The sequence below is a fragment of the Enhydra lutris genome, unplaced genomic scaffold (assembly GCF_002288905.1).
Source record: "Enhydra lutris kenyoni isolate GAN:26980312 unplaced genomic scaffold, ASM228890v2 scaffoldscaffold17, whole genome shotgun sequence".
NCBI lineage: Eukaryota > Metazoa > Chordata > Mammalia > Carnivora > Mustelidae > Enhydra > Enhydra lutris.
In genome coordinates, this window is record NW_019154101.1 from 6,927,444 (window position 1) to 6,953,992 (window position 26,549).

General features: G+C 54.9%; 1 protein-coding gene across 3 annotated transcripts in view; it reads right to left on the reverse strand.

Annotated features, from left to right (window-relative positions):
- Positions 1 to 26,258, reverse strand: part of LOC111147544 (forkhead box P4) — a 50,320-nt gene extending 24,062 nt beyond the window's left edge. For 2 of the 3 annotated variants that reach the window (XM_022503636.1, XM_022503635.1), the window contains exons 1-2: positions 25,950 to 26,256; positions 7,199 to 7,433 (exon numbers count right to left, since the gene is read on the reverse strand). In XM_022503636.1, the coding sequence (XP_022359344.1) occupies positions 7,199 to 7,417 (219 nt within the window). In that variant the 5' untranslated portion in view covers positions 7,418 to 7,433; positions 25,950 to 26,256. Of the gene's footprint in view, positions 1 to 7,198; positions 7,434 to 25,949 lie in introns of all 3 variants that reach the window. The other variant, XM_022503634.1, reaches the window with a different exon arrangement.
- Between the last annotated feature and the right edge of the window lie 291 nt (positions 26,259 to 26,549).

The window sequence follows — 26,549 nt, forward strand, 5'->3', positions numbered from 1 at the left end:
CCACAATTAGGAACAAATGGCTTATAACGGATGGCGTCCAGGGAGGGCGGTCAGGATGGAGGGGAATGAAGCCAGAGCTTGGAGGGCAACTGCTATGAGGAGAAAAACAAGTCTTGGAGCAGGAGGGTCTCCTGTCCGCGGGGTGAGATCACACTCTCATTTCTGTCTCTGAGAATTCAGCGGGGAGAGACCGGCATCCTCTCAATGGAGGCCAGGTGCAGGGCTGCTTACTGGTCCTTTCTGTGGCCTGAGGATTGGGAGGGCAGGGATGTGGTGCTCAGGGGCCAGCTTGAAAGGGCTGACCTTGGAGAGTGGAGCAGCAGAACCCCACAGACCCGGTGAGCTCCAAGTGTTGGAGGGCATCTAGTCTCCTGTTTTCTAAATTGCTGGTCATGATCTAGTGGTGGGTCATAATAGAAATTTAGTAGGTCAAAAAAATGGGAAAACACACACACACTCACATATAAGGAAGCATCAGAGGTATTAGGTAAGCAGAAGCATTGTTTCAAGAAACTGTGCGCTAGGGCTCCAAGAAAATGTATCCTTTAGGATGGATCTTAAGCTAAATGGTTTATGAAGCACAGCTGTAGTTCACTTTGGAGATGTGGAAATGACACACAGAGAGACAGTGACATGCCCAAAGTCACACAATAGCAGAGGCAGAAACTGAATCCCCTGGGCCTGACATGGGCTTTGCGCAGGGAAGCAGAGCCACGAGTGGCTGGGCAAGATGGAGGAACTTCTGGCAAATTCTGGTTTAATTTGGATTGTGGGGAGGGGAAGCCAAAATAAAATCCAAACTTCTTTTGTCTGCACCTAGCTAATTCTGGCAAAACCGAGATAGAAATTGTCTTGATAATTAATTTCCACCAGGGCTGTCTAGATTTAGGGGAAGGGGCACAGGAGGGCACTTAGGGAGGTGGTGGTTAGCCTATCCCAAACCTGAAAAGAGCCCCAGGAAAGCCCATGACCTGTCCCCAGCCTCCCTTACCACTCAGCCATACTACGACTCCCTATTCATTTGTAGTACTCTAGCGAGGATGTGTGAAGCCCCATAGGGCGCTCCCACCATCCCAGCCTCCGGGGGACTCCGGGTCTTCGCTTTTACAGGGATCCCGTTCTAAGGTGATGAACCAGACGTGAAAACAAAGAGAAGGAGGCTAAGAAGAGATGGTGGTTAGTGTTCCAGGAGCGTTCACGCAGGACGGCTGGCTGCCTATTTAAGCTACGTGGCCAGGGAAGGCCTCTCTGAAGAGACATTGAGTTTTAGGAGAGAACTTGTTCAGGGGACAGTATTCCTGGGGGACAAAAGCACTGGTGCAAGAGCCCTGAGGCGGGACTAAGCTCGAAGCATCATGAACTACCAAGGCCTGAGTGGCCATGCTAAGGAGCCTGCCTGGGAGGAAGACCCAGAGGTGAGCAGTAGCCAGATCATACAGGGACAAGGGTTTTAGATTGCACTCTATGCTTGAGGAAGAAATGCTAGAGGATTTTAAACAGGCAGTGATATAATCTCTGAGGGCAGATACCTAACCCACTGCTAGTAAACAGTAGGTGCCTAATAAATACTTGTTGATTGGAATTAAACAGGAAACACTTCTCTGTCCATGGCTGGAAATGCAACTCCTCTGAGGCCAAAGAGCAGAGGGAAGGGGCCCAGGGAGAAGGGTCAGAGGTCAGTGGACCCAACCACTAAAGGTACTGACCTGGGGAGATCCAGGTTCTTGACTAGCTAGGCTTTGTCCTCCAGCAGAGGCAGGAAAAACGACACGACACAGAAAAGGGGGGCTGGGAGGATGGGGGAGAGGAGACCATAAAACCCCTGAAGTGATTCTACACCTTTTTCCCTTGGAAAAAAAAAAAAAAAAAAAGCTTTTTGGAAAGGCTGTAAATTTTTTTTACACCAACCTCGTAAAAATGACATCGGCGCATTCTCAAATTAGAACCATTAAAATGAAAACCAGCAATGCACTGATACAGGCAGGCCCACGTGGGTGGGAGACTCAGAGCCCGGGTACACAGCCGGGTTTCAGGCCCCCTTCCCCACCAAGGCCACCAAGGGCTTCCCTGTCCCAGGAGATAAGAATGAACAAGTGACCCAGAGGCTCCGAAGCTAGGAAAGGAGCTCCTCTCCGGCTCCCTGGTTCCCTCCCTGGATCTGGAAGCAGGGAAACAGAGCAGGGTGGTAGTAGCGCTGCCTGTCGTCCCCCCCCCCCCCGCCACTGCTTGCTCGGGCACCTCCCAGACCTGCCTCAGCTGCCCGCCAGCTACTGTGGGCTCTCCAGAAGCACGTCTCTTTCCAGGTCCAGAGCCACTGTGAGCCCAGCCATGACCCTGACGCTAGTGCTTCTGCAGGAGACTCAAGTGTGGGACACAGAGTGGTGCATGTGGGGGCAGGCAATCCCTTCCCAAGGAATCCCCCTGGGGCTGCTCAGAATCAAGGCCTTCCACTGACCCGCTGAGGGGTGGCCCTCCCCACTTTAACCTTTCACACTCAGAAGAGGAAACATTCAGGCACCCCTCCCCCAAATTCTCCCGTCCCCAAGCTCTGGATAGATCGGTACCCACAAGAACCCTGGCATAAAATGGGGGTGGGAGAGAGAGAGAGTGTCAGAATTCCACACCAGAAGGGAAGGCTGGGGGTAAGGTGGGCTGGCTCCCTCCTAGTCCCAGCAAAGCAAGACCCTGGGGGTTCCTTTTCCTGGGCCCGGAGCCTCTCCTCTGCCTTTCCCACCCGCCTCTGCCCTGACACAGACACATAAAACAAGGGTGGCCTTCGGCTTAGCAACCCAGGACTGGGACAAGACGTGGGGAGTTAAGGGCCTCTCCCCCCATGACCCCTATAACGTGGGTGGCGGCCTTCTTCCCAGCCCTCTATGTCCTGGTGGTGGCAAGTCCACTCTATGCTGCAGCTGCTGGGAGTCAAGGGCTTCACAGACAGGTTCCTAAGTCTCCCCTCCAGGGAGCTGGGGCCCCCATTCTCCCTCCAGGTCCCCAGCACCTCCTGGGGAGAGTGTCATCCTAACTAAAAGAAAAGAGCAGAGTCCACAAGGTGTGAGACTGGAGAGGAGGAGTAAGTAGGGTCTGGGGGCATGAGCCCCAAGGAGAAATCGTCCCCCAACCTGAGGACTAAAGACCACTGTTGACAGTGTGTGTGATGTGGGCGTATGTGTGCTAATTCACCCCATAAGCCTCCTTTTCCCATCCCGTCCCCCTAGGTAGCTTGGGCAGAGGAGGGCCAGACGCAGGAGGGGAACAAAAATGTCTTCCATTCTTCTTTTCCTCCGTGCCCTGACATCCCCCCCATCTCTTAGGTGGGGGTGAGTTAAAAGCCCATTAATGTGCAGAGCCCCCCAACCCCTCTGAATGTCCTCACAGGATGTGAACAGGGTGGGATTTGGCCCCGGTTGTCACAGCAACTGCAGTGGGAGTTCTCAGACGCTAGGCAACCCTCCTGTGACCCTCACTGACCTGTCACCCCCGAAACCAGAGGACAATGGAAGTGCAGGCTCCAGAGGCCCAGGACGCCTTTCAGCGCTGCCGCCAGCAGCTCTGGCAGCCCCCACCCCGCCGGCTCAGCCCTCCCAGCCCCCCTGGGCCAGGGCGGCCAGGCCATGGCCCCAAGGCCTCTTGAGGCCCGCCGCCTCCCACACTTGTCCCAACCCTCACTGCTCCCCATCAGAGCCCAAAGGGTTTCTGTGCTGTCCCTGGGGAACCCCCCCCCACCCCCGTCCTGGGGACATTTCATCCAGGTGAAATCAGATTAGGGTAAGATGCAAGAACAACCTTCAAAGAAAAAACCTCAGAGGGAAAACAGGGGCAGAAGGAGCAATGAGGAAGACTTTGCTGGGTGAAGGAAGGGGATGGGTGCACAGCTGGCGTGTCTACTGGGTCTAAGGTATTCTTGAATAGCAGCTGGGGTCATCAGCTCCAGCTGGCCAGCAGGGAGCCCGGTGTAAATAAGGCTCCAGGCATGTTTGCTGAATGAATGCACACTCCCAGGCCTCCTACACTGAGAGCCTTCCCACAGTCGGTTCCCTATAAGGGCGTGAGACTGGAGAGCTGGTGCAAGCCCTAAGGACAGCGTGGAGGTGGTGGGGCTCTGCCACTCAGCAGACAGGGGCTTGAGAGGCGGAGGCGAGGGCCTTGGCTGCTAGGAGAAGGGGACAACCAGGTGGGGACCCTCTCTCTGGTCAGACAGGGCCTGGCAGCCCAGCCATGTGACCCCCCCACACCCATCCCCAGCCTCTGTTTGAACAAGCCGCGGGCCTGCTGTTGCATGGAAACGGTGCCTGCTCTTGTTCCAAAGTGATGCGGCTGCCCTCTTCAGCACTGTTTGTCTCAGCCTCCAGTCATGTCACTGGCCTGACTTCTGACTCGCCCTGTTTATCTCCCTCCCCTCTGTCAACTCATTACTCCCAAAGGCCAAGCCTGCATTTCCAGGGCTTGTTTATCCAGAGTGGAGGCACAGAGACCAGCAGACGGGAAGAGGGAGAGGGGCTTGGAGGCCCAAGGAGGCCCAAGGAGGCCTGAGGAGGAGGAATGGGAACAGTGCACAGCCTGCACACCTGCCCTCGACCTCCCTCCTCTAGAGTGGCTACTTAGGGCCTGCGGGCTGTGTTGTTTTCGTTTGTCTAAGAGCTTTTAGGGCTGGGGATGGAATGCTCTCAGGCACTCAGCAACGGACGTTTATTTAGCATCTGCTATGTTCCAGGCCTCACTCCTTCCATTTCCGATAGGGGACTGTGTGACAGGGGATCAGCCAAAAGGAGACTGTGCTGAGCTCTAGCTGCAGCTGTCCCCATGTCACCAAGCCCAGTCAGTGTCCCCTGATCTGCAGAATGGGAATCATAACACCCACATCCCAGGGCTGGCACGGTGATTAAGTGGCACGTGTATGAGAAAGACCCAAAGCACCAAATGGAGGCAAGGTTATTGGTTTGTTTGTCCTCAAAGTACTTCCTGGTTGAGGCCCAGCAGAGGAAGGAGGAACCCACTGGGCCAGGCTTTCTTTTCTACAGTTAATCTACCCCACCAATAGTCAGGAACATTTGTTGTTGGGGGGGTACCAGAAAGCGTTACCCCTGAAACTTCCCCCAAAGCCTGGCTCATAGACTGGGGCTAGAAGGACGGGCCACAGACTTTCCTGTTAATTGAAAAAACTTATCATTTTAGTTTTGTGGGGGTTCTTTCAGAGTTCGGAGCCAACAGAACTTTTTTAAGTCTATTTCCCTTGGCCCCAGGCCCCAGGCCTATAGTGAGCCCAAACGGCTAAAACGGCCCTCTGCCTGCCTCCAAATCTCCACCCCGGTTTATTTGTGAAACAGATATAGGATTTTCCAGGACTTTGGGATACTCCCCAAAACAAACAGGAATAACCTGAACGTGGAATATAGATGGCAAAACATGGCTTGTGTGTGATGCAGAGCGAAGAAACCTGACCAGTACAGAAAGTTCTGTCTCTCCCCAGCCCACACATGTCCCCAGTTTACAGATAATCTGTGTTCACCCTGCAGTTGAAAAATAATTGTTTAAAAGACACTTTCCAGTGTCAGTAGTTCCCGAGTTCGTCCCATCCCCCACCACATTCAAAACCTTTCCTAGCCCTGTGTGCACAGAGGTGGCGGAAGGGAAGAGGTGGTTATAAAAAATGGGTGGCCTGGGGAGATTTCTGGTGGGTGTGTCTTGTTATTATTTTCATAAGGGTCAGATGTGGCCCTTTGACCTTCTGTCCCCAGTAGATGTCACAAACTCTGGTCTCTTCCCCAGAGATCCTGCTTGTTAGCAAGCCTTGGGAGATGCCAGCAAACTCCCAAGGGCTATCTCCCCAGGGGAAGGTGACAGGTCTCCACGGTCTGTAAGAGGAAGTGATTTCTGAAGTCCTCAATTCTGTGAGCATCTACATGGGCCACTCATTGTGTGTGTGGACTTCAAGCTCAAATCGCACCTGATCCTAAAAATCCTATGCTTTAGGCATCCAGGAGGCCAGGGCTCAGGGCGGGGCCCAGGACCTCGCTAAGGTTGCACAGCTGGTTAAGGGACTGGCTGGGACTTAACTTGGGTTGGTTCAGTTTCTGTGTTAATGGTGGCTAACCAGCTCCAGGCAGGGTGCCGGCTTCGGATGGTGCAACTCCCAGTCTGACCTCCATTCCACAGAGAGTGGTGGGAAAGGGCCGCTGAGGAGCTTATGGAGTTGGGGGAGGAGCTCCACGTTGAGCCTGGGAGAGAACACCAGGGCAAGGTGGGAATACACATCTGTGTACACTTGAAGCAGGGGTGGGGATGTGGGTGGGGACGTGACTCTTCCCAGCAGAGCCCCCAAGGGGCAGTGCCAGCAGTGAGCTCGGAGGAGCAATCAAATAAGAGGAGAATCCCAAGGCCAAGGCTGGCTGGGCCGGTTCTCCTGAACTTGTCAAGCATGATTCTCCCTTTTTCCAGGGGTGGGGCTGTGGGGCCAGGACCTGGGGCCCCTGCTCTGTCATCACCAACCAGGATCCCCACCCCAGGGCCTCTCAAACTTTAGCGGCTGGTCTTGAACTCCTGAACTCTGCAGTTTAGGGTGGAATGATGGAGGGGGGAGAAAGGGAAGGGGGAGGCAGATAGGGATTCCCAGCCTGACCCCTAAAAATGGAGGCCTGCCGTTGCCTCCTACCCTTGGCCTTTTCCTAGCTGCTTTGGACTCTGGTGCCTGGAAGCTTAATTTCTTCACAGCTTGGAATAGGGCCCAGGCAGCGAAGGCGGTGGGGGAGATTTTACAGAACAAAGAAAGTGAAGATACCCCTGTATACACAGCCCCTTCCTCCAAGGAACATGTACCCTAGAAAGGGGTCTCCCTCCTGCAACCCTGTTCACTTAGCCAATGTGCAGGAGGAGAGCGCAAACACACATTCTTACGCTCTTCTCCAGGAGTCTCTCTGTCTTTGTGGACATTCCTGAGATGGGTCCAAGCTTCCTGACCTCTGGGCCTCCTGGGTCCCACTTCTCTCTCCTGGGAGCGCCACTCTCCCCCTGCCTTTGGATGGCCACTGGTGTGGGAGGGCGCAGAGGGAGTCCCTCGAGGCTGGATCTTTTCAAGAGGGTTACAAGTGAGGCTGCTTGGCAGAAACCTGGGACCCATGTCGCCAGAAAGAGAGTGGGAAGTGGCCAGGCCGAGCCCCTCTGCTCCTCGGGGTTGCCAGGGAGGGGCGCCCGCTCCTACCTGTTGCTGCTGGAAGTGCAGCAGCTCTGCCGGGCTCATCTCGCCGTTGCTGTCTGGGCCCGCCGCCGAGTCCCTGCCTGGGCCGCTTCCGCCAGTGCCCGCCGCCCCGGCCCCACCGCCGCCGCCACCACCGCCATCGGTCTGCCCGGAGATGCTGCCCACGCCGTTCTGGCCAGAGGGAGCCGACCTGATTGTCTCCGAGGCGGATTCCACCATCATGTCGCTCTAACGGGACCTGGAGGGGGAGGAGAGACATGGGGGAGGGGCTGAGGCTCAAAACGGGACGCGGGCAACCGGGGGCAGCCACCCAAGCCCCTCTACCCCCAAACAACACACCTCCACCGCTTAACAGCCCCCTGCCCCCCAATCCTAGGGCATCTCTTCCTCCTTAACTTCCTCGAAGCGGCTCCTAGGACCCCTTTCCGGGTGCGGCCCCCTCCCGATGTCATCCTCTCCCTAGGCTGGGGGAAGGGGCAGCTCCAGACTGAAGCTGAGGCTGCCCCACTGCCCTCCTCCCCCACATTTTCCGGACTTCCAGGAGACTTTGGCCGGGAAGGGGAGGATGTGATGTCTTCACCCTTGCTCCTGGGGAGGGTGAGGTAGGGAATCCCACCCCCGCGCCTCGTGTTGGCCTCTCCCTCCAGGCTAGGACATTGGGGAAGCTAGCATGCCGCTAGGATATCATCCCGCTAGGATATCATCCCGCTAGGATATCATCCCGCCAGGCTAGCAAAGCACGGAGGAGCTATTCACTGGGACCAAACATATTGCTGAGCGCCCCCCAACCCGCCAAACTAGTAATGACCTCTGTGTGTGTTCCCCACAGACAGAGACTTCCCCAGGGCAGGGCCTCCTTACAGGGTCTCCTCCCCTGGGACCCAGAAAGGCTCTAATCCACACTTGTCCCACAAATGTGATTGTCCTTTGCCCAGCACCTACTGGGAGCCACTCAAATGGGCCTGGAGCTGGGTGGTGAAGGCAGCCAGTGGTTCCACTTCTCTGACCTGCCATTCTAAATCCCTGGCCAAAAGCAGACACTCCATAACATTTACTATTTCTATTAGCACCATGATTCCTTCTCACAAAGATGGTGAGAGATAGTTATTATCATCCATATTTTACAGATAGAAAAACTGAGGGTCCAGACAGTTCAGGGCAAAGGGTCAAGGCCTGAATCTTATGCCCTCCCCTCCCTCCCCAGCTGCTTCTCCAGGTGTGGAAGCATTCCAGAAAGAGAGGGTATGTTTGCAACGGTCAAAGGTAGCCAGGAGAAGGCCTGAGATTCCTTCTATCACTCAAGGAGGGTCCAACATCTGCTGGGGGAAGAGGGGGGATGGGCGCGCGCACATGCATGCACAAACACACATACTGTGATGCAAATGGGGGCCTTTAGTATACCCCGCTGCTCTCCAAGTCTGGAGTGTCCCCATTTCCCAGCTATCCCCGAAGCCACAGCCCCTTGACAGGAACATGCATCGCAGTCAAAAGGGACCTGGCTGATACCCACCACTGATCGTTTTTTTTTTCTTAATTTTTTATTTCTTTTCAGCGTAACAGTATTCATTGTTTTTGCACTGCACCCACCACTGATCTTTGACAGAGTCTTAAACTCCCTAAACCTCAGGGCATCTGGCTGGCTCAGTCAGAAGAGCATGTGACTTTTGATCTCTGGGTCATGAGTATGAGCCCCATGTTGGGTGCACAGATTACTTAAATAAATTAACTTAAAAAAAAAAAAAAAAAACCTCCCCAAACTTTGGTTTCCTTGTCAGTAGTAGAGCAGTTAATCTTAGCCTCTTGGAGTCCTGCGAGGAGTAAGTAAAACAGGGCGTGTAAAACCACCTTGCAGCAGGTAAGCTCCAATCCATGCCTTCTCCACCTGCCTTATTTGTAAGGGTGAGGACTCTAAGGCTTTGGGAGGCCCAAGACTTGGCCCAAATCACGCAGAGATCAAGGGACCTAGGAAGGTAGCCAGCGTTCGTTCTTTTTTCCCTTTCTGATCCCCTTTTGGCCTAGGCAGACCCAGGATCGCAGGGTCTCCCAATAGGCAGTGGATGAGCAGACCAGAGAGGCTGAATCATTTCCCTAGTTCCTTCCCCAAGGTGGCCGCTCCCAAGAGCATCTCCCTCCTGCCAGGGAAATTCTCTCCCTTCACTCCGGAAGAACTCTTTCCCCCTGCCTTGGCTGGGCCAAAACTTGCTGATTCTGTTGGGAGGAGTGTGAGGGTCTGGGGGCGCATGACGGGGACAGAGAGGTGTTAAGGGTCCATGGGGAGCCCAACAGTCACATGTGCCACATCGCTGCTCCTGTGCCCCTCTCCGTCTGTGACTCTAGGTATCTTTGTCGTAATGGATTGATCTGTGTGGCCTCCTGGGTGACCGTATGCTGCTAGGGTATCCCATGTTTGTGCGTGTCTGTGTGTTTCCAAGGGCTTATCCCTCCACCGCCCACCTCCCAGCTGCTGCTCCCACTCCTGAGTTCCAAGAGGAGGTGGGCCAGGGCGAGGGTGAGGTTGGGGGTGATGGTTCGGAAGAGATTGAGCACTTGGGCCCAGGCCTTAATAGCCATGTCAGCCTGAGGGCCAGTGGCTGCCAAATGATGAATGGGGTGGGCGCCATCCTCCACCCGTCAGAGCACAGGGCCCCAGCCCCCTCCTCCAAGCCACCCACCCTGATCCCTGGCAGCAGCCTACAGAGCACCTTCCCCCACTCAGGCCTGGGGCTCAGCTACACATAAGGGGGATGGGGAGACAGCAGGGGCCCACTCTGCTCCCTCTCCCCCAACCCTGGCCCTGCTGGGGGTGGAGAGCAGCTGCCTGCCTTGATTCCAAGTCTAGCTTTTCTGAGATCTGAGAACTCCTGGGCCCCAGGGGACAAAGACCAGAGCCTCAGGGGTGCCTGTGTGTGCACAGGAGAAAGGAAAGAGAATCCAGCAGTTCCTTCCCTGGGGTAAGGGAGAGTGCCTCCCCTTCCAACACTCACACACACACCATAAAGTTGTAGATCAGACAGCAAGTTTGGAAAAAGGGAGAAGAAAGGAATGAGGCTGCAAACAGAGGTGTCCCTTTCTTTTCTGTCTTTTTATGGGGGGGTACAGAGCGACACCCAGTGTACAACATAATTGCTGCAATGTGGCGTGTAATAATAGCTATTCAAGGGCCGATCATTCATATTAAACAGGGTGAAGCAAGCCTCTCATTTGCATGCTTGAGATTATATGCATTTGAAAAGTCATTTCCGCAGGGTGTATGAATGGCATTAATTCCCATGTGGCACGCTCTGCCCTCTCCTGGGGCTTTCACCTCCTTCGTTGCTCCCACCCGCCCACCAACACGCACCCAAACCTGCATATCTTCCCAGGCATCTCCACACCCTCACCTTCCCTGCCCTGGGACATCTGCCCTCTGAGGATGAGCACACCAGTAGCCTCACGCCTCCTGCCCATCTCTCCACTGGGTGTTGCGATAGCAATGAGGTGTCCTCTACCTTGTGGGTGTGCAGACTCTGGGGGCTGGGGCAGGCAGGCCCGGGGGGTGGGGTAGGGGGGGGGAAGTTGGTGGTGCTGGAGGCAGGCCTTGATAGCAGTGCCCTGAGAACCTGGACCCTGGCTAGAAGACAGGGGCCTGGGCTCAGCCACGACCAGCTGTGAATCCTCTATCTTCCTCCTTTGGGCCTCAGTTTCCCCATCTCTACATGAAGGGGTGGTCCTGGAAGTCTTTTTGGTCTTGGAAATTTCCAGGAGTAAAACTCCCTAGTCCAGCATGTGCACATGAAGCCACAGTGTTCTAATGGCTGGTTGGAGCCCCTGATGGCCCATCAGAGTCACGGCTGTGGTCCCTTGTCCAAGGGATCCACCTTATGTGGACCTTAGCTGCTTCCTCTGGGACCAGGGTGGAGGGGCACCCTCCAAGAGCTTTCTCCTCCCTTCACTCCTGCCCCTCCCCCTCTCACCACACACTCCTCCCCCAGTCACCCATTTCCCCAGAAAAGAGGAGCTGACACCTGGAGAAGAAGAGAGCTCCAGGAAAGAGACCATCGGGTTTCAAGGGCCAGCTGTGTGACTTTGGGCAAGTCACTACCCCTTGCCCAAGTCACCTGGCTGGCCTTTCTTCCTTTATACAGCATGTCAGGAGGGGGGAATTAGGTCTTTCTAGGATTCGCTAAAATTGAGGCCCTCATCCCGCACCCACCCCAGCCTTTCCTGACCCCTCTTCTACCACCTCTTGGGGACAAGTGAAAGTGTCTGAGGCCGAATTGTTTTAGGTGGTCAAGGATTTCTCTCGGGCTCTAGTCCCATCTTTAGGCAGGTCCCCAGTCTCCCATCTCTCAGAGAACCCCTTGGGGACTCAGGGCACCTCAGAGCCTTGAGCCAGGCCCCAAAGTTCCCGCAGACGCCTTAGAAAGAAAGGAAGGAAGCTGGGTCAAAGCCGCAGCCTCCTCTTCCGCTCTGGGGGAGGCTGTGGGGCCACCGGGGGCTCCCACTTCCCCTGAGGCTCCTGGCCCTTCGAAGAACCCTGGTGGGCATGCCACAGGGGACGCCTCCTAGTAACTTTCCTGGTCGGTCTGGTCCCCTCCCAGGACAGAAGTGACGAGTTCTACCCATCTTGAGGCTAAAAGGAGAACCCAAGGACTAGGGTGTTTTGGGTGAGAGGAAGGGCGGGGAGCCCCACACGCCGAGAAACCTTTGTGCCTTTTCCGCGGGCACATATGGTCTAGGGAGTATTAATTACCGTAGCTTTTTAATTAACAATCGCTTAATCTGAGCCGTAACATTTGCCACGACACCCTGCGCCTCGCCGCGAACCCCCGCCGCCCGCCCTGCCAACTCATCAATTAATTTTTATTGACGTTTTCTTCCCCAAACAGGCACAATACCAGGGTTTTCCAATTAACACCTCCACGATCTCTAATTAGCGCAATTAACAGACTGATGGATGCCCGGAGTTTACCCGCGGGGGCGGGGGGGGGGGGCGGGGGCGGGGCAGCCCCTAGCGCACACGTGCACGCAGCGCAGCTGGACAGCTGCTGCACCCCAGCTCTAACCAGAGCAAGGCCCGTGGGGGCGTGACCACAGGTAACCCACCCGCACCCGCAGCAAGGGTGGTGGTTCAAGTTGAAACAAGTAGTCACAGTTTCCAGCCCTCCGCAAACGCACAATCCCGGTCTGGGAAAGAGCCGAGAACCTGAGCCTTAAAGTTGGGAAACGTGGCATCTAACCCCCGGTCTGTCACCAACTTGCCGGGGCACTTGGACTCAAGTTCATTACCCCCTTTTCTCCTCCGCATGATGGGGGAAACTAGATTATATATTTATAATATATATATATAATAATACACATATATTATAATATACATATATTATAATATATAGTATAATAGTATAGCCCTGTCGACTTCCAAGAAAGCTCAGGAAGCCAACTGCAAAAAAAGACAGATGAAGCTTTTGTCAAAGGGAGAACAAAATGGGCCGAAACCTTAAGCCAGAGGATCTCAAACTTGAATGCATCAGAATGCCCTTGGAGGGCTTGTCAGAACACAGACTGCTGGGCCTGAGGCCTGGAGTTTCTGATTCAGTAGGTCTGAGAATCTTCTTTTCTAAAAAGTTCCCAAGTGATGTTAGTGCTGCTCATCAAGACCACAGGTCTCCTCAGTGATGACCACTGACTTTAGTTTATGAGCTGCCTCATGGCCAAAATGAGATGATCCATGTCCAAGGCCATTTATTCATTCAACATGGATTTAGTGCCTGATTAAGACAGACAACAGGGAGGTGGGGGGTGGCGCCTAGCTAGCCTGGTTGGTAAAGCATGCAACTCTTGATCTCAGGGTGGTGAATTCAAGTCTCACAGTGGGCACGGAGCTTACTTTAAAAAAAAGCGGGGAAGGGGAGCCTGGGTGGCTCAGTGCGTTAAGCCTCTGCCTTTGGCCTAGGTCATGATCTCGGGGTCCTGGGATCGAGCCCCCACATCAGGCTCTCTGCTCAGCAGGGAGCCTGCTTCCCCCTCTGTCTCTCTGCCTGCCTCTCTGTCTGCTTGTGATCTGTCAAATAAATAAATAAAATCTTAAAAACAAAAAACAAAAAACAAAAAAATGCAAAGACAAACCCTGAGGATCTATCTTGCAGGACTGCAAGACACCGGAATTTGGTCCCTACCCTCTCCTGGTTTCCAAATCTTGAACAAACCAGTGCAGCAGTGCCCTAGATACTTTGAGGGTAATTTATAATAATGGGGAGGTCCTGTTCACCCCAACCCCTTTTCACTGGGTAAATCTGGCATTGTCTTTTTGAAAATTTAGCCACTAGTAGAGTTTTGGCCGTGAACGAAGTCATGCTTCTTTCTCCTCCAGTGGACAGCCAAGAGTGTATAGCACCAGCAGTGACTCTCATCCATTCACTGGTCCCCCGGAAACTTAAGCATGTACAGTGTGCCAGGCTGTGTGTGTGGGCAGACCCAAGCAGAACAGGGCCCAGGCTCTAAGTGCTGGAGCTCATGGTTTCCGTGAGGGGAGGCAGATGATAAATAAGGACACAAATAAGTAGATAAGCTCACATAAAGAAAGTAGGTTCCATCAAATGTGAGTACAGGGAATAAGCAGGGGACTCTAACTTAATGGGGGGTGGGGGTGGGAGTGCAGGGAAGGCCTTCTCTTCGAGGAAATGGCATTTATGTTCAGAGATGAAAGGTGATTAGATGCTGGCCAGGTAAAATGTACACTGAATTCAGGGCAAACAGCACAGGCAAAGGCCCATATTTTATGAGAGGTTGCTGCTTTCAGACTTTTCCAGAGCTAAAAGTCTTTGAAATGGACACATTGCTAGATTCCATAAAAAGATGTGGGTGCCAGAGAGAACAGAGCACGAAGACGCATTATATTTCCTATTTACTTTCCCTATCTTTCTAGCTGTCCTGCTATCAGATCTTACCTGTGTCAGGGACATAAAGCAGAGGGCTTTCCAGAGCAATAAGCACCGACATCACAAGTAACAGAAGAATGCTTCCCAATCTGTCCTCCAAAGGTGTGGGGATCCCCCCTCCCTCGTTCAGCTCAGGCCCCAAAGGAACACTGACTCAGGCTACCGGAAGAGGCGAGGGTTTGGGTAGCAGCTACTTTTGGCCTTGGCCCTCCTTAGCCAGCCACACTCATTTGCCATCTTACCTGGGGACCAATTTCTGGTCTCTTCTCTCTGTATGGAGAGCACTGAGCAGTGAGGTCACCAGACTGAGCCTTGGTGACCTTATTTGTCTTATGGGACTAATACCAATAAACCTTCCTTTCAGGGTTGCCGTGATTGCAAACAGAATACGCTGCATGAAAAAGCCATTCAGAGAAGGGCGGTTACTATGATTACGGGGGCCCAGAAAGTCCTGCTACACCTCAACTCTGAGTGGGCTAGGGTTTGTGATCCTATTATCCTCTCATCACAGCCCTTGGTTCAGCATTTGCAGAAAGTGAGGCAGGACCCACGGGTTAGGATGTCTCTAGCTCCAAAGTGAGTCCCTAAACCAGAGCAGGGTGAGTCACATCGTATCTGGCTTTCTGATTACGCCTACAGTGTCTTGTCCCAGTAGATGGGGCTCTCTTGAGTTCCAGAAAAAGCTTAATCCCTCTCTAAGCCCATGTTGTCCCTGTACTTTGGGACTCTCCTTTGTGTGGGTCAGAGGCAGGCACCCTAGGCTTCCCTCTGTACTCCCAAGATTCTCCCGAAATGACACATTAGCAGGCACACGCCCCGATGTTAGGGACCATTCAAGACCTTTCCACACAAAATTTCAGGGCCTGAGGAACTTAGGGCAAGTGGCAGGGTGAGGACATGCCTCTCTAAAAGGTGGCAACAAGGATGCCTGGGTGACTCAGTCAGTTAAGCATCTGCCTTAGGCTCAGGTCATGATCTCAGGGTATGGGGTTGGAGCTACGTGGGGCTCCTTGCTCAGCAGGCTGCCTGCTTCTCCCTCTGCCCCTCTGCCCCCAGAACACATGTGCTCTCTGGTCTCTCAAATAAATAAATAACGTCATTTAAAAATAAATAAATAAATAAATAAACAAAAGGTGACAATAAGTCCCTGATTTGGAAGGTGAACCACCATCCTGTGCTGCTTCAAGTTCTCTCCCAAGTTTCAAGTAACTCCATTTTTTAATCTTAAAAGTAACACACCTTGGTAGAAAATTTTGAAGAGAAAAAAAAAGTATAAAGAAAAAAAGTAATACCCATAATTGTGCCACCCAGAAAGCTAGCCTTTGGGATCCACCCCCTTCCAGTCAGTTCATTTTCACTCTCTTCGGCATATAAACATTTAAAAAGTGAAATTGGGGTCATAATCTGTACATGGTTTGAACTTTCCTATTTTTCCACTCACCACTTACTATCATAACCATTTCCACATGACATCAAATATTTTAAGCAACAGTTTTTAGTGGTCACATAGTTGCTCGAATGGGCTGCACGTTCCAGAATTTATTTAACCAATCCCCTACAGTTGGGACATCCAGACTATACTTTTTTTTTTTTTAACTACGATGCTGCAATAAACACCCTTATAGGAAAGCAATACTCGACCTTTCTACCTTTCTATTTGCTTAAGATACATGTTTAGGTAGAACCGTGTTTTTTTGTTTTTTGTTTTTTTAGAACTGTGTAATTTTAAGGCTGTTAATACATTTATTCCCTAATTGATGTCCATAAAATTTCCACCAATTTTATCCTCCATTCGGCAATGTACCCACATGAGCCCCTCACCTTTTTAGCATTTTCCCTCCATTCTCCTCAGGTCTGTTTCCAGAAGATTCTCAGATCCTGCATAAGGCTTTCAAAAAGCAACGCTATAGACCCTGTCAAACCTGGGTGAGTTTAGAGGGTACACAGCAGGCTCGTGGGCCTCTGCCTGCAACTAATACTGAACACAGATAGGGCTGTGGGCATAAAGAGGGAACAAAACACAGCCCCTGCTGTTGGGAGGCTTACAGGTTGGTGGAAGAGAAAGACAGACACCCAGGCAAACACAGTGTTAAGAAAAATACCCAATACATAGGCTGCACCCTGTGTAAAATAAATTGGACTCTGGGCAGTAGGACCCAGGCATGGATAATTTAAAAATCTTGTCCAAGTATCCTAAACGTCACTTGCAGCCGGCGCCTGGGTGCCTCAGCAGGTTAAGCGTCTGCCTTCAGCTTGGGTCATGATCTCAGAGTCCTGGGATTGAGCCCTGCATGGGGGGCTCCCTGTTCAGCGGGCAGTCATCTTCTCCCTCTGCTTCTGCTCTTCCTCCCACTAGTGCTCCTTCCCTCTCTCTCTCTCAAGTAAATAAAAAAATAAAATCTTACACTTCAATTGCAGCCAGGGTTGAGAGCCTCTACTCTTTATGGTGCACAACTTTACAAATGTTATGTTACATTGACACTGGGGGGCTGGCTGTGGGTGCCTAGAGGGAATGTGGACACTCTGGGAAGGCTCTTCTGGTGGGAGGTGACTTCTAAGCTGAGTCACAAGGTAGAGAAAACTGGGCACACAGTTTGTGACTATATTTTATTTTAATAACAACCATTCTACTCACAGAGTCCCTGAAGCCCTTTCCCATACCCTGTCCCCTCCACTCTTCTACACACAAACTGGTGTTCATTTGACAGATAAAGAGGGAAGGACACTTTGAGGATGCTTACTGACTTGACAAGGTCACCTGGCTGCTAGGAGGCTGAGCCCAACAGAAATCCTACAGCTCTCCTCACTCCCAAATCAGTGCTCTTCTCCTGAATTCCACCTCAGAGGTCATTAAGGCTCGGAGGGCAGTCATTCTGGAATCTCCCTGGAATCTGAACCTTTCCTCACCACTGCCCCCCACCGCCAGTGTCCTTTCCACCCACTCAGGCCCTGAAATGCTCCCACCAGGCCCTAGCAAGGTGGCCTCCCTCAACACTCCTTCCTAGAACCACATCAAGAGGAAGAATTAACAATTAAAAAAAAAAAAGAAAGAAAGAAAGAAAAAGGAAAGAGAACCAAAGATCCCACTCCATCTCATTAAGAAAGTAAACATAAGAGCCATCTAAGTGTCTAATTAAGCTTCTAATTAGTCCCTGCTTGTTACTAATGCAAATTAGATTACTCCGCTTAACTACAGCATGTCCACAACACCCTTGTTAATTGCGGCCTTTTGAAATTAAATTACTCCCTAATTAGCATATCAAAGCCATTGATTCGGAGCTGGGAAAGATGAGGGCAAGAGAAGCCGAATGCCAAGTTTGGTTAATCAGAGACGGCTAATTAAATAGTGACGTGTTATGTGGGGGGGCCCCCGCTGGTTAAGGGGTAGGGGCGACTCATCCAGGGCTTGAGTGGCCATCTGGAGCCTGGTTCTGGTAGTGCCCTTGGCACCAGGGGGCTCCCATGAGCAAAGGAGGGGCTTCAGCCAGCCTGGGACACACCATGGGGTCTGGCCCTTCCTGGGGTCCCTGACTGCTTCCTGCTCCACCTGCCCCTGACCAGCCCTGGGCCCTCTCTCTGTCTCCCTGATGATGTTTACATGTGGCATTTACAGGGATCTTGGGGACCAACTCAAGGGGCATCCAGAACACACCCACATCTGAATATATAAGCCTCAGCATCCTTCCCCCTCTTGCCCTGTTCCAAAATGAGTTTCAGAAAGGTGACTTCTGCCCAGTTCCTCTCTTGTTGCCACGTGAGGTTTTATTCTTGGGAGAAAGTCTTTCCCCTCCCCCACAAAAAGTAAGTAAGTTTGGGAGACAGGTAAGAGGCTGATGACGACTTTCACAGAGAGGCTCACCGGGGCAGGGATGGGCTGCTTTCAGCTTAGGACAGGCTCCTGGAGACACAAAACCCTATAATCCCCTCCGTGGTCAGAAACGGGACAATTATCCCCCCCCCCCACCAGTTTTGAACAGTGTGTGGGAATTCACCTGGGGTCGCGGTGTCCTTAAAGGTCTTCTTTGAGCTCTAGTAAAGGCCTTGAAGAGTCTCTCAGGCCACCCCCCTTCCCCCAGTTCCTCCTTGGAGAGTACAGAGGACAGGTGAAATCTCCAAGACAGAATTACTACCCAAAATGCCCTCGGGGGCTAGGCCTGTCACCTAGGAGGCCAGGTGAGGAGCGCAGGACACTCAATCTGAGTGTGTCCTTACCACATGCAGAAATGCAGGCTGAGAGTGATGGGGTCTGGGTGTTTCAAAAGAAGCCAAAGTGGGGATATCTGTGTGAAACGTACCCTTGTAATAAGCTTTGTGTGCGTCAACAAAACTCCTAAGGGGTGAAGTTGGTCAATTTGTGACCTCAGCCCTTATGGCCAGCATTCCAGAGAAGCACGTTTCAGTTAGCTGTGTGACCCAGGGCAAGTTACATGACCTCTCCAGGCCTGGGTCCCTCACCATTAATGAGAGTAATACAGATCATCACCTGGACAATCTCCCAGGGCTGTCCTGAGGAGCAGGACAAGGGAAGGTATGTGGAACAGCAAGGCACAGCTCCCAAGTCAGGGTCTGGTAACCACTTAGTTGTACCCTGTACCGGCCACATCCCCCTCCCAGATTGGGATGTCTTCTAGAACCTTCCTCCTTCATCTCTCATTTACCTTCTTGTTCCTGCAGATGCCCAACTTTGCTCTTGGGTGGCTAGGAGGTACCACACATCTGTGCCCGCTGCCCCTTCACTGAGCAGATCAGCCCTGGCAGGGGCAACAGGTCCTAATCACCTCCTCTAAAATAGATGAAACTTTCACAAGGACAAAATCCTGCTGGCTGACAGGCCCCTAGCCTGGCCCTCCAGTATCGCCTCCTCCAACTAGGGTGTGTGTGTCTAGTGGGGGAGGCTCCTTGCCGTCTGTCCCTAGCTCTCCCTCCCCCAGTCCTCCTCTCCAAGTTTCTCACAAGCAGCTCCTGGAGTACACAGGGTCAGGGTCAGGGCCAAATTCCCCAAGGCTGAGGTTCTGTTGATTTACAGAGGGACGGAAGAGGGCCCAGGGGAGAGGAACCCCCACATGGCCCCTTCCTCAGCTCAGGAAGGGTGAATCCCAGGCAGTGCCCCATCCATGGGTACCCATCCAAGCCAAACTGGGCAAAAGGATTCACAGCGGTGGCTTTATTTTAGAAAATAAGTGGAATTATGAGCAAGGCAGAAACAGAGAAATGGGGAGGGGGTGAGGCTGTCCTGATGAGAGGGGGAGGGCAGACCAGCGGCACACCAGCGGCACACCAGGGCCAAGCCACCGCCCGCCTCGCTGAGCTCTCTCTCCCAACGAGATTCAATTAATTGATAACAAGAGGCATCAAATTAATTTCTGGAGGATGTGAGATTCTGATGAAGGGAAATCTCGTCGATGGAGATCGGGCAGGAGGGGGCGGGCAGCACCCCCTTTTAATCAGGCTCCGCTGCCTAATTGGGAAGGGAGGAACCTTGCCTGGGCCGCGCGGGCCGCCTGCCCCGCGCTCCACAGCGCCCCTTTCGGGAAGGAGCCGCGGAGGCAGGAGGCTCCAGCCGCGGTGAACAAAGGGAGAGTGCGCGGAGACCTTCCGGTTCTCCTCTCGCCTGATGCCCAACCCGGAGCTTCGGCCCGGAGAAGCCCGGGAGAAGAGACTGCCGGAGTTCCCAGTTGTGCAGTTAGGAAAACCTTGGCCCAGAAAGAAGTGGGCCATGCCTAAGGTCTTACACGGGATTAGGAAGTTGGTAGCAGCGGGCGTACGGGTGACCCTGGTCAGTGAATCCAGACCTTGTTTACCACCCAGACCTGCGATGTCCGCCCCAAGTGAGAGGAGTGTAGCCCTCGGGGAGGAGGCGGCCCTCCCGCTGGCTAAAGGACCAGCAGCCCCCTCTTTCAACATTTTCTAGACCCCAGGGCACTGGGCAGAGTGGGTCCCGAGTCCCAGGCTGTGTCTTGGGCGCTCTGGCCCTGATGCAGCATCCTGGAGCTCAGAGATTAAGGAGCTTCCTGCAACTTGCACGGATGCGCTCGAAGCAGCTCCGGGCAATGCTGGCGAGGCAAGCAACCCACCGCAAGTGCGCTGAGCTCGGAGGGAAGGCCAGTAGCCCTGGCTCTCCAGGGGGGAGATTCTGGGGGCTTCCCCTAAGTCGACCAACTCTGCATTCTTAAGATCCGACCTTCGCAAGCACTTCCTGCTCGGATCCAGTGATATGGAAAGCCTTGAGAAGATAGGGAGCTTCTCCACGCTGAGAGCTTTGATCCCCAGACGCTTACAGCTGCAGCCGCTCCCTGGGTCTCCCGCAAATCCCGCCGTTCAATCTCTACCCAAAATTCTCCCCAGCCGGCATGTCCTTCCTCGCAGGGTGCAGATGCACATCTGGCCCCGGGAACCCCTGAAGGAAAGCAGGAAGTACACCGCTACCCTTTTTTGGGACCAATTTCTTTCAGCCTGGTTCTCCCGGAAGTGTGGGCTCCAGAGCTGCGCAACTCAATTCGAGGGAGCTCATCGGGTTGAGGAACTCAGAACGGGAGCCCACTCGCCCACCGCCCCCCAGTTTCCCTTCACACAGCACAGACCTCCTGAGGGCCCTCCCAGGCCAGCAGAGGCATCCTGTTGCCACGGCCCCCCAGCGTCACACCAGAGCCCTGCTTCCAGGGCTATCTGAAAGATCAGCCCTGTGGTGTTTGCTCCATTTCTGATTGTCCAAGTTGCAATCGAGTCACCTCTTATTAAACCTCTTCCCTCAACCCTCATGTTTGCCACAGCACACACTAAGTGCTCCACAATGTTTTTGGCTTGGACAGCAGTCCTCCTGGTCTCCATTCCGAGTCACCCTGCCCTTAAGTTGCTGTCCTTTGTCCCTCCTCTGCTGCTGGTGAGAATTCTAGGTAACTTCCACCTGCTGACCCTGACTACCTTGAACAATTGCCAAAGGGTCACTACTCCACACATTCCACCCTTATGTGTGAGGAAAACCCACCATCTTGTCCCTACCCACCCTGCCCCCATTTTGCAAGGTAGCCCAGGTCAGGTTTCATCGGAATCAGCTGGGAGTGGGAGAAAACCCCAGCTACCTCTATCCAGCGCTACCAATGAGCCCAGTGCACCTCAGGCCCCAGCTCTGGAGGCTCCAAGTGGGTAGAGGACTGGGACCTATGAGGTCAGCAGAGCTACCAGGATTCTGGGCACAGGCTGCATGGCTCTGGCCAGGATGGGGAGAGGGTGCGGGGCTGCACTGGAGTGAGGGACAGCCTGGCAAAGACCTAAAAGGAGGAGGCCTGGGATGGGGATCAAGGAAAGGAAGAACAGCCGCTATGCCCAGGCCTGGATGGCCCCCTTGAGGCACAGGACATTTTGATGTGTGCACTTTCCCTGCTGGGAGCTCTCCATTTCTAGCTCAGGCAGGCGTGCCCTGAGTCTAGGCTCCGTGAGGGGCCCACTGGGTGCCATCTCACCAGACCACTGCAGGCGCAGCCATAGGGCTTGGAAGTAAAGGGTTCCTGCTGTGATTCCACGATCACCCATGGCGGGACTGGGTGAAGGGATCCATTCCCATGGAAAATCCAGGAAGGCAATGCTGAAAAAGCCAGGAACTTTAGGCTGAAGTCGAGTATTTTTTTGCTTCTTTGAGATGATCCATCCACAGGTAGGTCCCGAAGTGATCTAAGACTGGCGGCTGAACTTCTCTCTTCCATAAGACTGTGTAGGTTAGGGTTCCAAACCCCAGAAGTCTTCCTTTCTGGAGGTGGTGCCAGCCATTTTCCTTCTCTACACTCGGGGGAATTATCCCTTGCATTTTCTTTTGTCTCCATGAGCATCTTAAAAGGGTGGTGTGTGTGTGTGTGTGTGTGTGTGTGTGTGTGTGTGTGTGTGTGTTGGGGGGGTAACATATGACTGCATCATTCCAGGGTCATGTGGAGGTGGGAAATGCCAGGTTCTGAACCTAGACCCTCCCTTAAAGGGAAGGCAGGAGGAAAAAACACAGCCTTCTCACCGGGAGTGCCGAGGGGGCAGCCCAGGCCTGAGTCTGTACTGTAAAGGAGCGAGGGCAGGAGCTGAGAAGACCTTCTGTCCCCTCCTTTCTCCCTTCCCCACAGCAGAGGCTCAAGCCCAGCTGGTTGTACTGGGAGTTAGGAGCCCCACATTTTAGCCGCAGCTCTCCCACTGACCGGCTGTGTAACCTCAGACAAGTTGCTTCTTCTCTCTGGGCTTCATTTCCCCCAGCTCGTGAAATGGAAGTTCAAACACAAGCATTTCCAACATTCAGTCCAGCGTGCGTCCTGGCAATGCTCAGAGTCTCATAATAAAAACCACTCCTCAGTCAGCGCTAGGTACCTTACATTCAACTCCCAAATGGACTCTCTAAGGTGGTTATTATTGACCCATTTTACACAGAGGAAAACTGAGGTTCCAAGAGCTTAATTAAGTTCCCCCGGAGTCCCATCATGGCTGGCGGGGTCCAAAGCCTTTTCCACCCTAACCCATGTTCTGCCTTGGGCTGGCCCGAGTTCCTTGCCCCGGGCTCCGGAGTTCTGGAACCAAGTCCAAGGAAACCACTTTGGCCGGTGGAATCCTGTCAAAAGTAGCACCTGCTGGGCCTTGGTTCTGGGGAAGCTGGGAGAGTTGAAAGACCATGAAGAGATGCTGTGTGGAACTTCGTGGGTAGAAGAAATTCTTATTTTGCGTGCTTTGTGCTATCAGGAAAGTAAAGTCATTGCGCTGGGGATAGACGTGGGGGGTTTGCATTTCAGCTGGAAAGACAGGCAAACTACCAAGGCAGGGGCACAGAGAAGGGTTAGGACGTCGGGAGAGAGGGTACGGCCAGGCCAGGTATGGCAGAGCACCAGGGCCTTCTAGAGATGACCTGTCCTTTCCGCCACAGCTCACACTTCTCCCTCTGAAACAGACACCCTGCTCCCACTCTCTTCTCCCTGATGTGACATCTTGTCTGTCTCTCCTACCTGGGCAACAGGAGGATCAGAGCCTCTTGCTTGGGCTCTCTAGTGCCCAGCAGGGGACCTGCCCACACAGAGCAGGGGCTCAGCAAACACTTGGGGGAATTACTGGATCAAAGGAAGCCCCCCCCCCAAGTCCCACTGCCTTCTCCCACCCCCACCCCAAGGAAGAAGTGTGTTTGGAGTAGGGGCCCAGCAGGATATGCACATTCCTGGCAAGAAGGGACCTACCTGCTGGCAGCCAGAAAGGAAGTTTCTGGCCAAAGGCAGGGGAAAGGGGTGGGGGGTATCAGTGTCTAGGTTGGAGAAGGGCCCAACCTGCCCTACCCCTGGCATTCCCCAGCGTTGGTGTCAGGCCTTTCTCTCCCCAGGGCTCAGGGGTTCCCCAACTCCATAACTCCTGGGAAACCTGCCCAGGACTGGGAGAAGGATAGAAAACCCCACCCAGACACCCAATGGCTTAGTGCCAAGAGGGACGGTTCCCATGGTCTCCCCTAACTCAGGGCTAAGGTTGGGGACCAGGGTAAGGTAGTAGGCTGAGGGTCTGGGAGCAGAGTCCCATCCTACTGGGGTCCTGGGTATGTTTGGGGGACTGTGCCCCCACAGCACCCTCTCCTCCCCATGCTACCTTGCCTGGCTGACAAAAGTGGGAGCAACACCAGGTAGGGAGTGCTCCCCGACCCCCTTCCCGAGGCACATCCCCGCTTTAGAGAGGCTCAGATCTAAAGCAGCCAGAGCAAGCCAGCCATCCAGGTGCCTACAGCAGTCCCGGGCCCTTCCTCCAGCCTGCCAGGTGACAAAGAACCCCAGAACCCAGGCAAGACAAAGTTTCTCAAGTTTAAAACAAAACAAGCCTGCAGACCTCCCATTCCCTGAAGCAATTTTCTGCCTGTTTGTGTGGGGACTGTCTGAGGCAAGGGCTGTCTGAAGCAAGTGTGTCTCTCATTTGGGCAGCTGAGATGTGGCCATCCCTGCCTTTCCCGCCCCTGTGACCACCCGCTGGCTCACCAGGAGTCAGGGGCTTAAAATGCCTGCCGCTAGAATCGTTTAGTCCTGGTTTTCTGCTGAAAGTGAGTTTCTGGGTTCATGGGTTCAAATTCTCAGTGTCGAGTCTGGGTTACCCACTGCGCTTTCAGGTGGGACTGGTCAGACCCTCCCACTGCTACAGGCCTTTTAGCGGTCCTGTTGCACCTTCTTTCTGCGTGGGAGATGGGGGCACCCTGGCCAGTCTCTGGCTCCAACCCCTGCTGTCCTTCAAGCTTTACTCCCAGGGCCCTCAATCCCAGACCCAACACAGTTCGCCCTGGGACAATCCAGGCAGTGCTTGAAAAGGGGGATAAAGATGCTGTAAAAACCCGCATTGGCCAAAATGCTCCTGGGCTTTCTCAGGAACCGCAAGGATGACAGCTTCAGACTCGGGTTTGCTCTTTCATTCCCCCCATCTGAACCCCTGCTCCAGACTCCGCGGCCAATCTGCAGGGAGATCCGGTGTTGGGGTGCTAGAAACAAGGTGATCTCCAGACGCCTTAAACCCCAGGCGCGGAGGGAGCGAGGAAATCTGCCAGGCGGGGTTGACAAGAGAAGCTGGACTGCCAAGGTTTGAGCCGGGCGCTCTATAGGCTCAGGGTCTCCTTGTTCCCATATCATCTTCCCTACAACCTAGAGGGTCCGGGAGGGACGCGGCCGTGTTCACGAGGTCGCCCCAGTTGTAGGAAGGCATCCGCAGCCGTTAGGGCCTCTGTCTCAGAATCCGCGTCCCGCGAAATCACACGGTCCTTTGCCGGGGAGGCCGGGACTCCGGGTCGCTCAAGACGCCCCACATTCTAGAGCCACAGGCTTTGCCCGGGCTCAGCCCCAAGTTAGTCTGGCGTTGACGCGGAGCGCGGGGTCGGAGCGCCGCCGGGGTGACTCCGTGGGGGGCCGTCGGGAGGAGACACTGGGGTCGGCAGTCTGAGGGGCGTCCTGCTTGGTTACTCGGGAACCCTCTTCCCTGGGGGCCTCGGAACCCTGCTGCTGCCCACCCTTTCCCCCCCAACATGGTGAGGCGGTTGGGGGTGGGGGTGGCTCTCCCCAAATGCGGTGAATAAAGGTATCCGCCGGGTCCGTCCCCCGCCCTCCAGCACAGGCGCCGTTTCCAGACGCTCTTAAGTCCCCAAGAAGTTTTCCGCTCTATCTGCGAGCTGGCCGAGCCATGGGGGGACCGGGTTGACTGGCCCCGGAACCTCCAAGGCGCGAGCCCAGCAAAACAAGTCCCCTTCTCACCAGAGGCGACGCGGCGGGTGAGACCGCTGTTCCCCCCCCACCCCCAATCTGCCTCCGGCGCTTCTTGGGGAATCCTGGACAGACTGGGGTTGGGTTGGGGGAGCTCGCGCCACCACTTCCCTCCCCAGCTCAGGAAAGTCCGGGCCGGGAAGTACTCTTTGTTTGACTCGGGCGGGGGCCGGGTTGGGGGGGTCGCGCCCCCTTACACCCCACTCCCTGCCGCCAGGCCGGGAGGGGGCGGGGCCCAGATTCTGGGGGAAGGGCGGACCTCAGTGGCCTTTCCAACCCCCCCTCCCCGCCGACCTCCGGCTGCCCCCACCTCCCGCCGCCCCGCCGTAGCCCCCACCTGTTCCCAAGGCGGCTGTGGGCCGCTGGGGCCCAGGCCGGGGGCGGGGTGTGGTGGCGGCGCGGGGTCAGGGCGCCGCTGCCGGCCCCGGCTGGAACAAAGTGCGCCGGCCTGGGCCCGGCTCCTCCCGGCGCCCGGCGCGGCTCCGGCGGGCAGTTTGCAAACACAAAGTGAGCCAGCGAGCGGCCGAGAGAGTGCGCGAGATAGGGAGTTGGTCTGGTCGCCGGCCCAGCCCCCACCCGCGTCCCCGGGCTCGGCCCGCCACCTACCTGTCCAGCCCGGCCGTTCCGTGCGGGCTCCGGCCCGTCAGCCCGCGCGGGGCATGGGGCTCGCTCGGGTCGCAGCCCGGGCCCGCCGCCGCCCGCTGGGGCTGCCCCTCCGCGCCTCCCGGCGCCGCGCAGCTCCCGGGCGTCCTCCCTCCGCGCCGCGCTGCGCCGGCCGCCGCGCGCCCTAGCCCCGCTGGGGCATCGCACTTTGTGGGTAGCTCGGCTCGCTCCGGCGGCGGTGCTCCTCCTTCCCGGTGCTCCCGCGACGCTTGTTCGCTCGCTCCGGCTCCGGGGCTCCGGGACCCCGGCGTCCCCGCCCCCGGCCCAGCCCTGGTTCCGGCCCGGGCTCCTCCCCGCCGCGCGGCCGCCGCCTGCGCCGCGCCCTCCTCGCGGGCTGGGGGCTCCGTCCCGGCCGCCGGTCGCGCTGTCCGGTCCGCAGGGGCGGCCGGCTCCGGACTCCGAGGGGCTGCGACTGAGGCCGGAATGCGAGTGGCTGCGAGCGGGCGGCGCGCGGGCGGGGCGGGAGGGGGCGGGGGACGCGGGCTGGAAAGGGAAGGAGGGAGCGCGCGGAGAGAGCCGGGGAGGAGGGAGCGAGCGAGCGAG